The sequence below is a fragment of the Limulus polyphemus genome, unplaced genomic scaffold, assembly GCF_000517525.1.
Source record: "Limulus polyphemus unplaced genomic scaffold, Limulus_polyphemus-2.1.2 Scaffold1745, whole genome shotgun sequence".
Classification (NCBI taxonomy): Eukaryota; Metazoa; Arthropoda; class Merostomata; order Xiphosura; family Limulidae; genus Limulus; species Limulus polyphemus.
Window position 1 is genome coordinate 187,215 of NW_013667355.1, and position 12,568 is coordinate 199,782.

A 12,568-nucleotide genomic window follows, 5' to 3' on the forward strand; every position below is an offset into this window, starting at 1 on the left:
CAAAACTACATGATCTTTTTTGTTTCATTATTTCTAACGATTCACGAATATTATTACCTATTATACTTTTAGGTTGAGCTAATATTACAGTTTTTTCACATAATATTGTGTGCTGTGTTTCATGAACATGTTCTACTGAAAATTCATCCATAGCAGAACATATACAGGAAACACAACACACTGAATAGACAGATTATGAAATATAAGCTGTGATAGTTCTATCTATGTAAAGAATTTTTAGGAGCATTGAATATCTTTCTTTTTTCTAGCTTGCAGAATCATTTCCTGGAGCAGATGCTTTTGCACAGCCACCTGTTCAACAGTCTGCTCAGCATACTGTCTCAGTATCTTTAAAGAAACCCCCAAAATGGCTGCGAAAACCCGTAGGAGCATCTTTTGGTGTAAGTGTAATACCTACACACGTACTATTATGATATTTGTAGTTTTATCCTGTGCCACATGTGGTTTTAAATATCTGTCAGAGACCCTTGAGGTTCAAGCTTAGTAATCTCTAACTTAGAACTAAAGACCTGAGAGAGAGAGAGAGTGAAACAAATCAGCAGCACCTGTCACTAACTGTTACATTTATAATACCAATACCTGAAAGAGTGGAATGTGTTCAGTTGCATATCATGGGCTTGAACGTGGGACCTTCTTATCCACTGCCTGGCATACTGACCACAACACTATAACTGGACCATTTATTATTATCTTGATGGAAATTATAATTTGGATGCTAGGATGTATATAATTAGAAATATTAAATAATTTCATGTGAGATGTATTCCAGCTTTTTGTCTTTTGAGTTTCCTAAGTTCTTGAAAAACCATTTTTACTGAAAGCCTGAATTAACAAAGCAAGTATTACTTGAATAAAAAATTGCTCTAAATCTTTAACTGTTTTAAACATGTAATTGTTCTCTGTGCAGTATTGAATAATGCTATATGTTTAACTAGTCCTTTGTGTTCCTTTCTTTAAATGTATTATCAATAAATTTCAAATGTCGGGGTTTTTAAGATCCATTAATTTACTGCTTTGTAAAATCTCTGAATGTTATATTTCATGTAGTTTGGAGGACGTTTGGTTACATTTGTTCACGAACTGCCACAACCCCACCACGGCCAGCCAGGGCATCCGACACCTCCAATCCATCAGGTGTACATCAGCCAAATAGTGACTGAACCAGAGCTCTTGAACAGAGCAACACAACTGGAGTCTGCTTTGAACACGAGCAACCTGGCTGATTTCTGCGAGAAAAAAGTTCAGGCCATTACAGACTCATACAAGCAATTAGCTTGGAATTTTCTTCAGGTATAACATGAATTTTCCTAACAAGAATTACCAAACAAAAATGCCCCAAGAAAAAATTTTTTCAAAAAATATAAAAGGTTACAACATAAGAAATGTAGGCATGAAAACAAACATTGATAGATTATGGAGAGTTTTTTTCTCATGAAAGCATAACCTGACATTTTTTTTCAGGATTTCATCAAACTTTTTCCCCACTGGGACAGCAGTAAGTTTATGGACTTACAACACGAAAATTCAGGGCTCAATTGTTTGTGGTAGACATAGCAGACAGCTTAATGTGGCTTTGCACTCAAACAAACAAACGATTCAACAAACCTTTTCAGTATGAGTAAAAAATTTAACAAATTATAGAAGAATTTGTGTACTTATAACAAAAAGTTTGTCCATTTACATGAGGTGATAAAATTTTAATAAAAATTGAGTAACTATTTTTAATGGTATTTAAAAGATACAAAATTAAAATTTGATATCCAGCTTTGAAGAGCTAAGAAAATTGTTTTTAAAAATGCTATTGGCATTGATCAAATGAAAATTCTTTTAGTATCTTAGTATCATCAGATATATGATCCTTGATTTTGTTTTTAGAGCAATATCATGGGGCATTTTTGCACTACATGTTTTGTAAATTATTAATACAAAGATAATTTTAGTTTGTAAATCAAAAATAAAGTGCTTGAAGAACTTGTGAATAGTATGCAAATTCATCTAATAGCATTAATTATAAAAAAAAATTGTAACTTTGTTTAAGAACTAATTATTAACATGTACTGTTTTATTTTGTTGATGAAGGCTAATTTTGACCAGTCTCCTCGAGCTAGTATGCTTTCTCTACTTGGATATAATCCACAAGATGTAAACACACAGGTAAATGTTATTTAACTTGATTTTTTAAAATGATAATAAAACTCCTGTTTATTTTTGCACAATTCTCATTACTTATATTAAGAAGAAAAAATATATACATAATGAGTTGCAATGACTTAGAGATGGATAATGCAACCATTAAATTCACAAAAAACTAAAAATCTGTAAACTTTGCAAGTGAATAATACAACAAATTCATGAACTCGTATAGTGCATTATCACATGCACACTTAAAAACACTTTTGTATCGAGATGTAGAGCAATATATGGCATCTTTCCACACTGCTGCAAATTATACTTTCTTAATTTCATTTTTACATTATTCAAGTGGAGGTACACATTAAAAATGGATATGTGGCTTAGTGTTGCTATCGACAAAGAGAAAACATAGTTGTGATATTGATTAGAATAAAAAAGAAACCCAAAGCAAGTGATAATATCCATCATTAGAATCACTATAGGACCCCTATGTTGTTGTTTTAGAACAATGAACATTAAAATTATGTCTTGTTTACATTATGCACATGAACATTATTAATGTCACAGGGAAAGGATTTGGCAGAACACGAGTAAGCTAAAGTAAATTATGCTTATTTTACCTTTATGATATAAGCATTATATAATGACTTAATATTGCAATACAAGTATCAACACACCTTGAAATTCAGTTTTGCCTTTTTTTTTCACAGTATATCTTTGATATAGATAAGTCAATTATGGCAGACACTTAGTACCTTCCTGTACTGTGATTACATGTAAAAAGTATCTGTTGTAACTTAATTATCTGAAAGATGTGCTTAAAAAAAGAGAAAAATTGTATTTTGTTGTGTGATGCAACATGTATTAGTGAATGTAGGTAAATGAAAGCAATGTGTGATAGTTTCAGTTACAGTAAATGTATAATAATACAATTATCACAAAAATATACAAATTTTGAAATCTGAATAACTTGTGTTACTTTTTATGTTTTACATAATATACACAATTCCATAGAGTTTACTGTTTGATATGGCTACAGCAAAACCAATTTTAGCCACAAATTTTTAAACTGGATTAGCCAAATTGTTAGAGAATGTAAAAACACAACACAAACCCTGATTATTAGCAAGAATTTTATGAATTCCCTTGGATGAAACATGAACATACAATAAACCTTTGTGCATGGCTCAGTCCACTTACATGAGTATAAAAATGTTGAGGTTGTTGCAAATTAGAACTCTGAATTAACTGAGTGTATCTTCAAGAAATTTGGGAAACTTTATAAACAATACAAGCCTGTTGTATATAAAAAATCAGAAATTGTAATAAAGTACTTGTACTAAAGATTTACCTGTGAATTTCTGAAGCCTTTACTTCAGTCTTACTAGATTCTGAGTTTGTGTTATTTTCATGCAAAAACTTTTTTCCTCTTATAGTTTCCATATTTCATATGTATATCCTCTAGAATGTTCTACAGTTTTCCCTCGACTTACGAAAGGGATATGTTCTTGGAGAGCATATCGTATAATGAATAAACTTGAATTGAAGATGCTTTTTCCATTATTTTAAAGGTAAAAATATTGAGGATGTGTTTCTGACCCAATAGTTTTGGCCACACTTGTGTAACATTTCTGCATGGGATGCTTGCACAGAGAGACTTTACAGCAGAGGATTTTGTGATGTCATCATCATCATCATATGCCATCTACCTCAGGAAGGTTGGCTGTCACAATCGTCCATTTCTATCTGTTCTGTGCTTTTCTCACCAGGTCTTCGTATTTTGTTATCTCAGTCCACTCTTTAATATTTATTATCCACTCTGTTCTTGGTCTTCCCTTGTATCTTTTCCCTTCTATTTGACCTTCTAGTAGGACTCGTTGGATGTTGTCTTGTCTCATCATATGGCCAAAATATGCTACTTTTCTCTTCTTGATGGTTGTGATGTGACTCAATGAAAAAGTGGCATGCTGTTTGAAATTTCATCCATATCACTACTGAATTTGAATTAGGCAGTAGTAAAAAATAGTAACTAAAGGTATTTCAATATTATAACAGAAAAAAAAAGCTTCTTAGGTATTTGAATTTCGTAATAGTGAACAATTTTGTAACAGGCAAAATTTTCTTATGACTTCTACATAGTGAAAAATGTGAATGCAAATCGAAAAACATGCACATAAAAGTTGATTATGTTAGAGCAAAAAACATAAACCAATGTTTGTAAATCGAGGATGCCTATAAACTAATACCTAAAGTTTTTTTTTTTTTGGTTAACACATTTTATTCTATTTATCATTTTCCTTACACTGATACTAACTTTAGCTAAGCTACTAATCAGTATTTTTAATAAAGATTTGTCCGTGAATATGTCGAGTCTTTTTTTTTATTAGTACAAGTTCAATGTGGTTTTCATGTTAAGATTAAAAATACTCCATCTCAAAAAAATGTAAAATTTCATTTGCATAGTCTTTAAAGTGTCCTAAATATATTTCAAACTGTTTTTTTTCTTCAGTACAACTTTGCATTTTATGTGTTTATTTTCTCTACTCTAACTGTATACAAGGTTGGTTTTTTCAGTCAATTAAAACTTCTCTCTGCCGCCATTCCTGAAACTATGATATATATGTAAGTTGATCTTAAATATGGTAAATGTTAGTCATTATTGAGAAACATTCAGACTGTTTGGACAATGAAGTACTTGAAAAATTTTTGTTATATTCACTCTCAAAACTCTAAATAAAACAAACTGAAGCTACAAATTTGTCAAATGTTCCCAAATCAGACATTAAGATTGTAGTAAGATATACAAACTGATTGAATTATTGAAGAGAAATAAAAGAATTATAATTTCCTTTAAAGTGGGTCAAAAGCTGCCTAGAGGGGTCACTTGTTTTAACCACTTGTACCACTATACATTAGACATTAAAATGAGTCGCATAAGGATGCTTAACTTTGCAATTTGTACTGTCATGGTAAAACATGTGCATGCCATGAATCACAAGAAGAATTGTGCACTTTGTTGGCTACAACACAGCATGATATATGAACTTCAAAAGCAAGAAATAAAAATATTTGTTACTCCTAATTTTGGTTATATTTACTCTTGAAACCGAATACTTTTGGGAATATTGTGGAAGTACATCTAGTTATATTTGATAGATTGGAGCATAAGAATGGTTAAAATAAGAAACAGAAAAAAAAGAAGAAACTTGTTTATGTTCATGCTGTAAACACACACCATTCTGATTGTGATACATTCATACTTATGTTAACTTTAGCATGCGTGACTGATTAATAGAGCATTGTTGAATCTCATGTTTAATTAATGTTACCATTATTGAATTGGTTTTGTGCTGAAAGGTTGTTTAATAAGAAAAAAGCATTTTCTTTTTTTATCAGTTTCTAATCTTGTTTTGGAATGGATGGAGATTGTTTCTATTGACATTGTAATTCATCTTATTTAGCGTTATGGGTATAATGTTGGATTTAGGTTCAAGCTTTCTTATTTTTTATTTTCTTTTTTTTGATAGATAAATGCTATGATAAAGAAGCGTGAAAGCAAAGTTGATAGCAATGAAAACAGTGTAGATGATGAGATGTCCAATAAAATTTCATCACTTTCTACTGATGTAAGTTAATTTTTCCAGCTTTTTTTTTATTTTGTCATTCGGAGAAAATGATACTATTGTTGTCCACTTACTGAATCATTTCTTGCACAGGTTTTGAATAATTATACTTGGTTGTTTTTATGTTGTTTCAATTTAATAACGTTTAAATAAATTTTGTAAAGTGTTAAATTCTTACTTTTTCCAAACTAAGCACTCACTCTCATACCAATAGAGGACAGTAAATTAAATGTTTTCCTAGTCAGCCTCCACTTGTGGCTATATAATACTAAACTGTATATGAGACACTTTGTCTAACTTTTCTGTAATTCAGAGGCTAATAAAAATATAAACATTGTATATTTCTATATTCGTGTAAAAAAAAATAATTTTAATTTCTGAATCAAATGAAAGCTTTTGTCACATCTTGTAGGAATTCTTTCTTTTTATTATGAACTGTAAGCAAAAAACAAACTGACATAAGAATGTTAAATGGGCATATTTGGGCTAGTAAGGGCTAATCTTTAGTGGAAGAAAATTTGTGACACTAGGAATTGTACTTTAAAATTATATTGTGCAGTTCTATTCTTGTGAATAGTACTGCATTATTGAATAACAAATTCACATTTAAAAACAGAGACATGATACAATGGCTGGTGTTTCTTTATATTAGAAAAGGGATACAGTGTGATAAGTTATTTGGCAATGCAAATGAACAATAAAGGATTATTTATATATTCGCTTTTGTATCTGGAATATATATACATATATTATAAAAAGCAATGTCGTTATTAAAAAGTAAAAGTTTTATAGTAAATTGATAGTGTTGGTGAGGAAAATTATTTCTTGTAAATTAATGCAACTATGTTAAACAACAAAAGTTTGTAGTGAAGAATTATTTTACATTCTTTATAACATATATTCTTGTTCTGAAAGCTAAGGAATGAAATTATTTTGTATTGTTTGTAATATAGGCTTTGTTTAAGGAAGCATGTTACAGTAAACAATGTTTAAAATGCATTATATATTTGAATCTTTTTCTGAGTATGTTTGTTGTGAAATTTATAGTCTTGAGTTATAAAATTGTGTATATTGTACTTGTCTGGTGTTTATATATATTAATAATCTATGAATATTTTATTCTTTGAGGAATACAATCTCTTGTTCATTGACAGAACTCGTATGAATTTTAAATATGTTTGTTTTGTGAAGCTAAACATTGTTTGTGTAATATCAATATTATATTTCAAGGGAAGATACATTTTGTAAACTTTATGAAGTAGGCTTTAAAAATGTAAGAAAATGTGGCTCTAGAAGTCCAAGTAAAGACTGAAAAAACTTGTAATGTGGGAGAATATAATATGTATGTAAGTACTAAAACATGTTGGCTTGAATATTTTGTTCTGAGATTTTTCTTAAGTTACAGACCTTAGGTGAAGTGTGCTTTAACAAGTTTTTGTTTTTGAATTTTTTCTTTGATTATATTAACAGGTAGCAGAAGAAGGGGATGATGGCAGTTTACTTTTTGATGACATTGCCTCTAAAGAAGAAAATGTTGACCTCACACCAATGACCATAAAAACTGATAAAGGTAAGAAAATAATTTGACATAATCAGTATAAGATATTAGTACAGTAAACTAGTCTTATTTGTAACAATTGCTCTGATCCATGTTTATGTCCAAGTTGGATAGCGAAACCTTTCAACTTCTTTTCAAACAAATGGAAAGCGACCTGTGAGCAAGATAAAGCATTGGTAAAGAGAACTAATTGCTTGTTTAAAACATCATTTACTACAAAAATGAAGTACCTTCATTTGATCATTTTAATCTTAACTTTCTTATTTTACTAAAACAAAATCTGTAATGTATATTCTAGTTCATCTGGCTTGAATTTCTCGTATAGATGACATAGATAGTATGCTAAGCAGGGCTTTGCTGACTGGGAATGTTGCAGCAGCAGTACAGCTGTGTCTCGAAGACAAACGCTGGGCAGATGCTATTATACTTGCTCAGGCTGGTGGACAAAATCTTTTACAGCAGACACAGAAATGCTACTTCAAGGCAATGCATTCTGATTCTGTGAAGGTAAGAGTGTTTCTTAGGCCGGTTGTCTTATAAATTGACTAACATAGATTGGTGTATATGGCTTAACTGATAAGGTTCATTGTTATGTGAAGCTTTCTTCATGAGGTTCTGAACATAGCTGTTTGGTTTGAAACCACATAAGTTATTAAATAGTTATTCAAAATAAATAAGTTATACTATTAACACCTTCTACATGCATTATGTCTAATTTTATTTTGATGTTTATAACCATGAATGTATACCAAATTAAACGTTTTTAAGTTTATTTATTAATGGACTAGAAAAGTTCTCGTGGTCATGTCAGTTTCCTGTTAAGAAAATTAAACAATTAATTAGAAACAGGATTTTTTGTCCACTCTTCAAGTCTTAGCAATTTAGTGGTGAAATAAAAAAAAAATATATAATATATATATATATATATATAAGTAACATTAACTCAAATGGAAGTAAGTAGAGAAAATAACTTTTTGTGTAGAAACAGTTTTATGCCTATTCAAAAAATAAAAATACATGTAGTTTTTTGGAACATTAAGTATTGTCAGAAAAAAAGGGGGAAGGAATTATTAATTACAAAAAAAAGAAAAGAAATTATGTTCCTGTCTTTTAAAAAAATCTAGTGTTCTCCTTTTGGTAAAATCATGACTTAGTAGACATTAACTTTTTTATTAGTACACTTAAAATCATTTTGTTTAATTTTTAGCTGATCTCTGCAGTGGTGACCTCTGATTGGAGTCATGTTGTTGACCATTGTGATATTGATTGCTGGAAAGAAGCTTTAGCAGCTGTTTTAGCTTATGCTAGGCCTGAAGAATTTACATTTTTATGTGGTAGGTAAATAAAAGAATTGTTAAGTGAACTACAACAAGAACAGTCATCCTTAGTTAATTGAACATTGTTCTTATTTGTACTTCAGGTTAGAGTCTCAGAAATAAGATTATTTATAATAATATTTTATTATTTAATATATTGTGTTAGATTTTTTTATTGTTCCCGACAAAAGTTTAATTCTGCATTTGTGTTTTGATAATGGTTCAGTTTTTTTGTTACTCTGATGAATGGTCTGTATCTGGGTGTGTCTTCTTTGATATAAGATATATATTAGTAAACCTGTGGGCCTATGACCCACATTTACAGGGCTTCTCTAATATAAATCTAATGCTTGAACTACTATTTTGCATTTTTTCAGTTTAATGATCATTGTCACTAGTTAGGAATGGTAATTAGTAGGCTTACTTATTTATGTGCTATAATGTAAATCAATGCCAAATTTGTGGTCCACTTTTGGGGAATCCCTGTAGAAGTGTCTTTACAAAATACCCGTTTTCCCTAAGGGATTTGGAGAAAAGTTTTACTTTTGTGCAAACCTCAGGGCCATAAATATTCGTTGGAACCACTTAGAAGTTGGTAAGTCCAGCAGTTATATGACACACACACTGAATCTTATTATATAGATGAAAAAGATGTTTAGAAAATATTTTATTATATTTTTTGTTATGCAAAAATATCTTTCTTCCTATAGTTACACTAAACCCTGGTCTATTAAAATATACCAGCATTCTGTAAATTGGTGTTTTTTGTGTATCAATTACAACCCGTAAAGCTTTAGGTGCATGTTAGCTACTCAGAAAAAATCCATAGTTTAAGGTCAAATGTTTGTAAAGAACTTTTCAGCAATAACATCCTTTTTTGAAGAATACTATTTATAATGGCGCACATACTGGACTTGATGGCATGACAAGATTAACTTGCAATTAAACCTTCAGTTATGGTACATACAACTTAGCTTTGCTAGTCATGTGATATGTCACATCCTCTTTGACAATATGAAAAGTTGTTTCTCTGACGTTTAAATTAATCGTAAAAGTAATATAATAAAGATTGGAAATGTTGGTTTGATAGTATATTTTCTTGTGTAAAAGAATAGCCCAAGAGTTGTTGGATGATTTTGATTATCTTTCTTCCTTCTAGTCTATTAGTTTAGAATTAGGAATGGTTATATGAATTTTTATTCTTACTAAGTCCGTTGTTTTTATGAAGAAAATTGATAAAAAATTTAAGTATTGACAGTACATTTCTAGAGTACACCTTATGTTAATACTTAGGTTTTTAGTATTGAGTTACATTCAAATTTTACAGAAACACTGGGTGGGCGACTTGAAGCTGAAAAGAATGGGATCATGGTACAGAATGCTATGCTGTGTTATATCTGTGCTGGTAATTATGAGAGGTTGGCAAACTGTTGGGTGAGGACCCAAAACAAGATTGATTCACCAGATTCATTACAGGTAAGCAAATATTATTTGTAAACTATAATGTTTACTGGTATTTTTGAAAGGATCCTGATAAAGAAGAGTGCCTTATTACTAAAATTATGCATGACTGATATAAAAGTGATGATAATGTTGTTTATTTGTGTGAAACTGTGGACGTTTTTGCTGATATATTTAAATGGACGTTTTACTATCATGCACCATTTTTTTTTGACTAAGTGGCAGTTATATTACCCTAAGATTTATTCTGAGCTTTCTTTTGGTTATTCACATGTCATATACATAAGTACGTGTATATAAGGGACCATTTCCAAAAATGGAAAGAGGTGAGTGGGGCCACTGTTTGATTCAGTGCATGAGCAATATCTCAGTAAATAGAAAGGATAGGAGGTTCTTATTTTACATTCTAGTAATTTGAGTTCCTAATTTATACAAAACTGTAGACTTTGTATTGTATTTTGACATAACAAACATCTAATTTGAACCAGTGCTTCATTCAACATACCACATGACACACACAGAAATTGATGTTTAGGAATTATTTTGTAATATTTACTTTTGAATTAAGAAATTGAATGATGTATAATACTAAAATATGAATTATAATCTACAGTTTGATACCAACATTATTGATGTAAATTCATAAATTAGAAGTTCAATAAAATTTTGAATGCAAGTCAACAAACATGACCTTTGACCCATGACCTGTAGCAATAGGGTTAAATAACTTGGCAATATTTTCATGTGTGTATGAACACCATTATTGCACACAAATATAGAAGCTCTTATAAAGGGTAGATAAAGTCTGAAAATTAGTAGTTACAGTAGATTCTACGAGTAAACATAATGGGTTGGAGGTTGGGAGTTGTACTAGTTTAGATAACTTGGTTGGGCTTCAATACTTTTATACTAGTATAATTTATCTATTGTACTACTAATTAATTTATTAATTTTGGCCTTCTATAATTGAGGCTGGAATGCCAACGTCAGGGGGTAAGGTTGCTTTTTTTACCCCCAGTGGTAGGACCTTATTTTCACTTATATTTTATATTTCTTTGGAGAACAGTCATTTTCTCAGAACAGTCTGCAGGCAGTGAAGGATGATATAAATGTGGGATGTTGTGGGCTTGAGCCTCCACATTCACTCTTCTTTCTTTAATGTGTGAGACTAGTGAAAGGAGGTTAAGACTGGTAGACAGGATATCTTTACTGCAGTGTGGGTCCCACTTCTGCAGTCACCTCCAAAACTCAGGACACATCTTATATCCCATATTATAGCCTGTGGCCTGGTTATCTTTTTATTTTATGCAGTGTTTTTATTCCACTTGGCAAAGCTTGTTTTGATAATTAAAATATTTTTTCATCACAGGTTTGTGTTTGCTGTTATTAATGCAGTCATTTCTTTTGATGCTAAACTTTGCTTGATTGTTGAAATAGTGTTTTTGCATGAACACACACACACACAGATGCATGCATATTTTACTATAATGGAGCAATGGTGTGGCTGTCTATGTATCTATCTATCTACGTATGTGACCAAAATACTAAATTTAATGGTACCATCTTTTGAGCTGAAATACAAGATCTCAATGCCAGAAATGGTGATGGAGGCTTATGGAATGTTGCACCACAAACAAAAATCCATAAAAAAATTTCATACTTCGGGCATTAAAGGTTCAGAGGATTAGAAAAATAACTATGGTATTGTGCAACAACCATTTCTTTATAACAGAACACACAGCATGGCCAGGTGGTTAAGGCACTCGACTCGCAATCTGATGGTCGCGGGTTCGAATCCCTGTCACACCAAACATGCTCGCCCTTTCAGCCGTGGGGGCGTTATAATGTGATGGTCAATCCCACTATTCGTTGGTAAAAGAGTAGCCCAAGAGCTGGCGGTGGGTGGTGATGACTAGCTGCCTTCCCTCTAGTCTTACACTGCTAAATTAGGGATGGCTAGTGCAGATAGCTCTAGTGTAGCTTTGCACGAAATTAAAAAACAAGAAACAAACAAACAAGTAACAGAACACAATTTTAAGTAAAAGTATGTTCCTCACAGCAAGAACACTACTTCCACTAGGACTATAGGTGAGGGTTTGATTATATCTTTATTGATGTAATTTTTAAAAGTAGTACTGGAGTTCTTAAAAAAACTTAATATATTTTTTTCGACTGTGCTTGAACATGAAGGCCAAAAGAATGGACAGCTGACCAAAAAATGAAAATGCACTAACAGGTGGGATGTTGCATCAGAGATTACAACTATGCATCACAATGCAAAAAAAGTTGCAAATGTTAAATGTATGTGAAGTGGTGTTTAGAGGAATCTGTGAAAAAATTCTGGATTATAGAAGGTCAGAAAATTAGGGGTGCATATCTCATCATAGTAGTCTATATGATACATATATAGACATTGATGCTGTGATATGATATGTATCTAGATACAGAAGTTTACC

At 31.1% G+C, this 12,568-nt stretch overlaps 1 protein-coding gene across 1 annotated transcript in view; it reads left to right on the plus strand.

Annotated features, from left to right (window-relative positions):
• The window catches only part of LOC106464799 (protein transport protein Sec31A-like), a 54,807-nt gene that overhangs the window by 22,428 nt on the left and 19,811 nt on the right, over positions 1–12,568 (plus strand). Inside the window, exons 10-17 of the mRNA XM_013924957.2 lie at positions 270–401; positions 1,069–1,311; positions 2,101–2,175; positions 5,682–5,780; positions 7,248–7,347; positions 7,661–7,842; positions 8,543–8,669; positions 9,979–10,127. Coding sequence (XP_013780411.2) covers positions 270–401; positions 1,069–1,311; positions 2,101–2,175; positions 5,682–5,780; positions 7,248–7,347; positions 7,661–7,842; positions 8,543–8,669; positions 9,979–10,127 — 1,107 coding nt within the window. The remainder of the gene's footprint in view (positions 1–269; positions 402–1,068; positions 1,312–2,100; positions 2,176–5,681; positions 5,781–7,247; positions 7,348–7,660; positions 7,843–8,542; positions 8,670–9,978; positions 10,128–12,568) is intronic.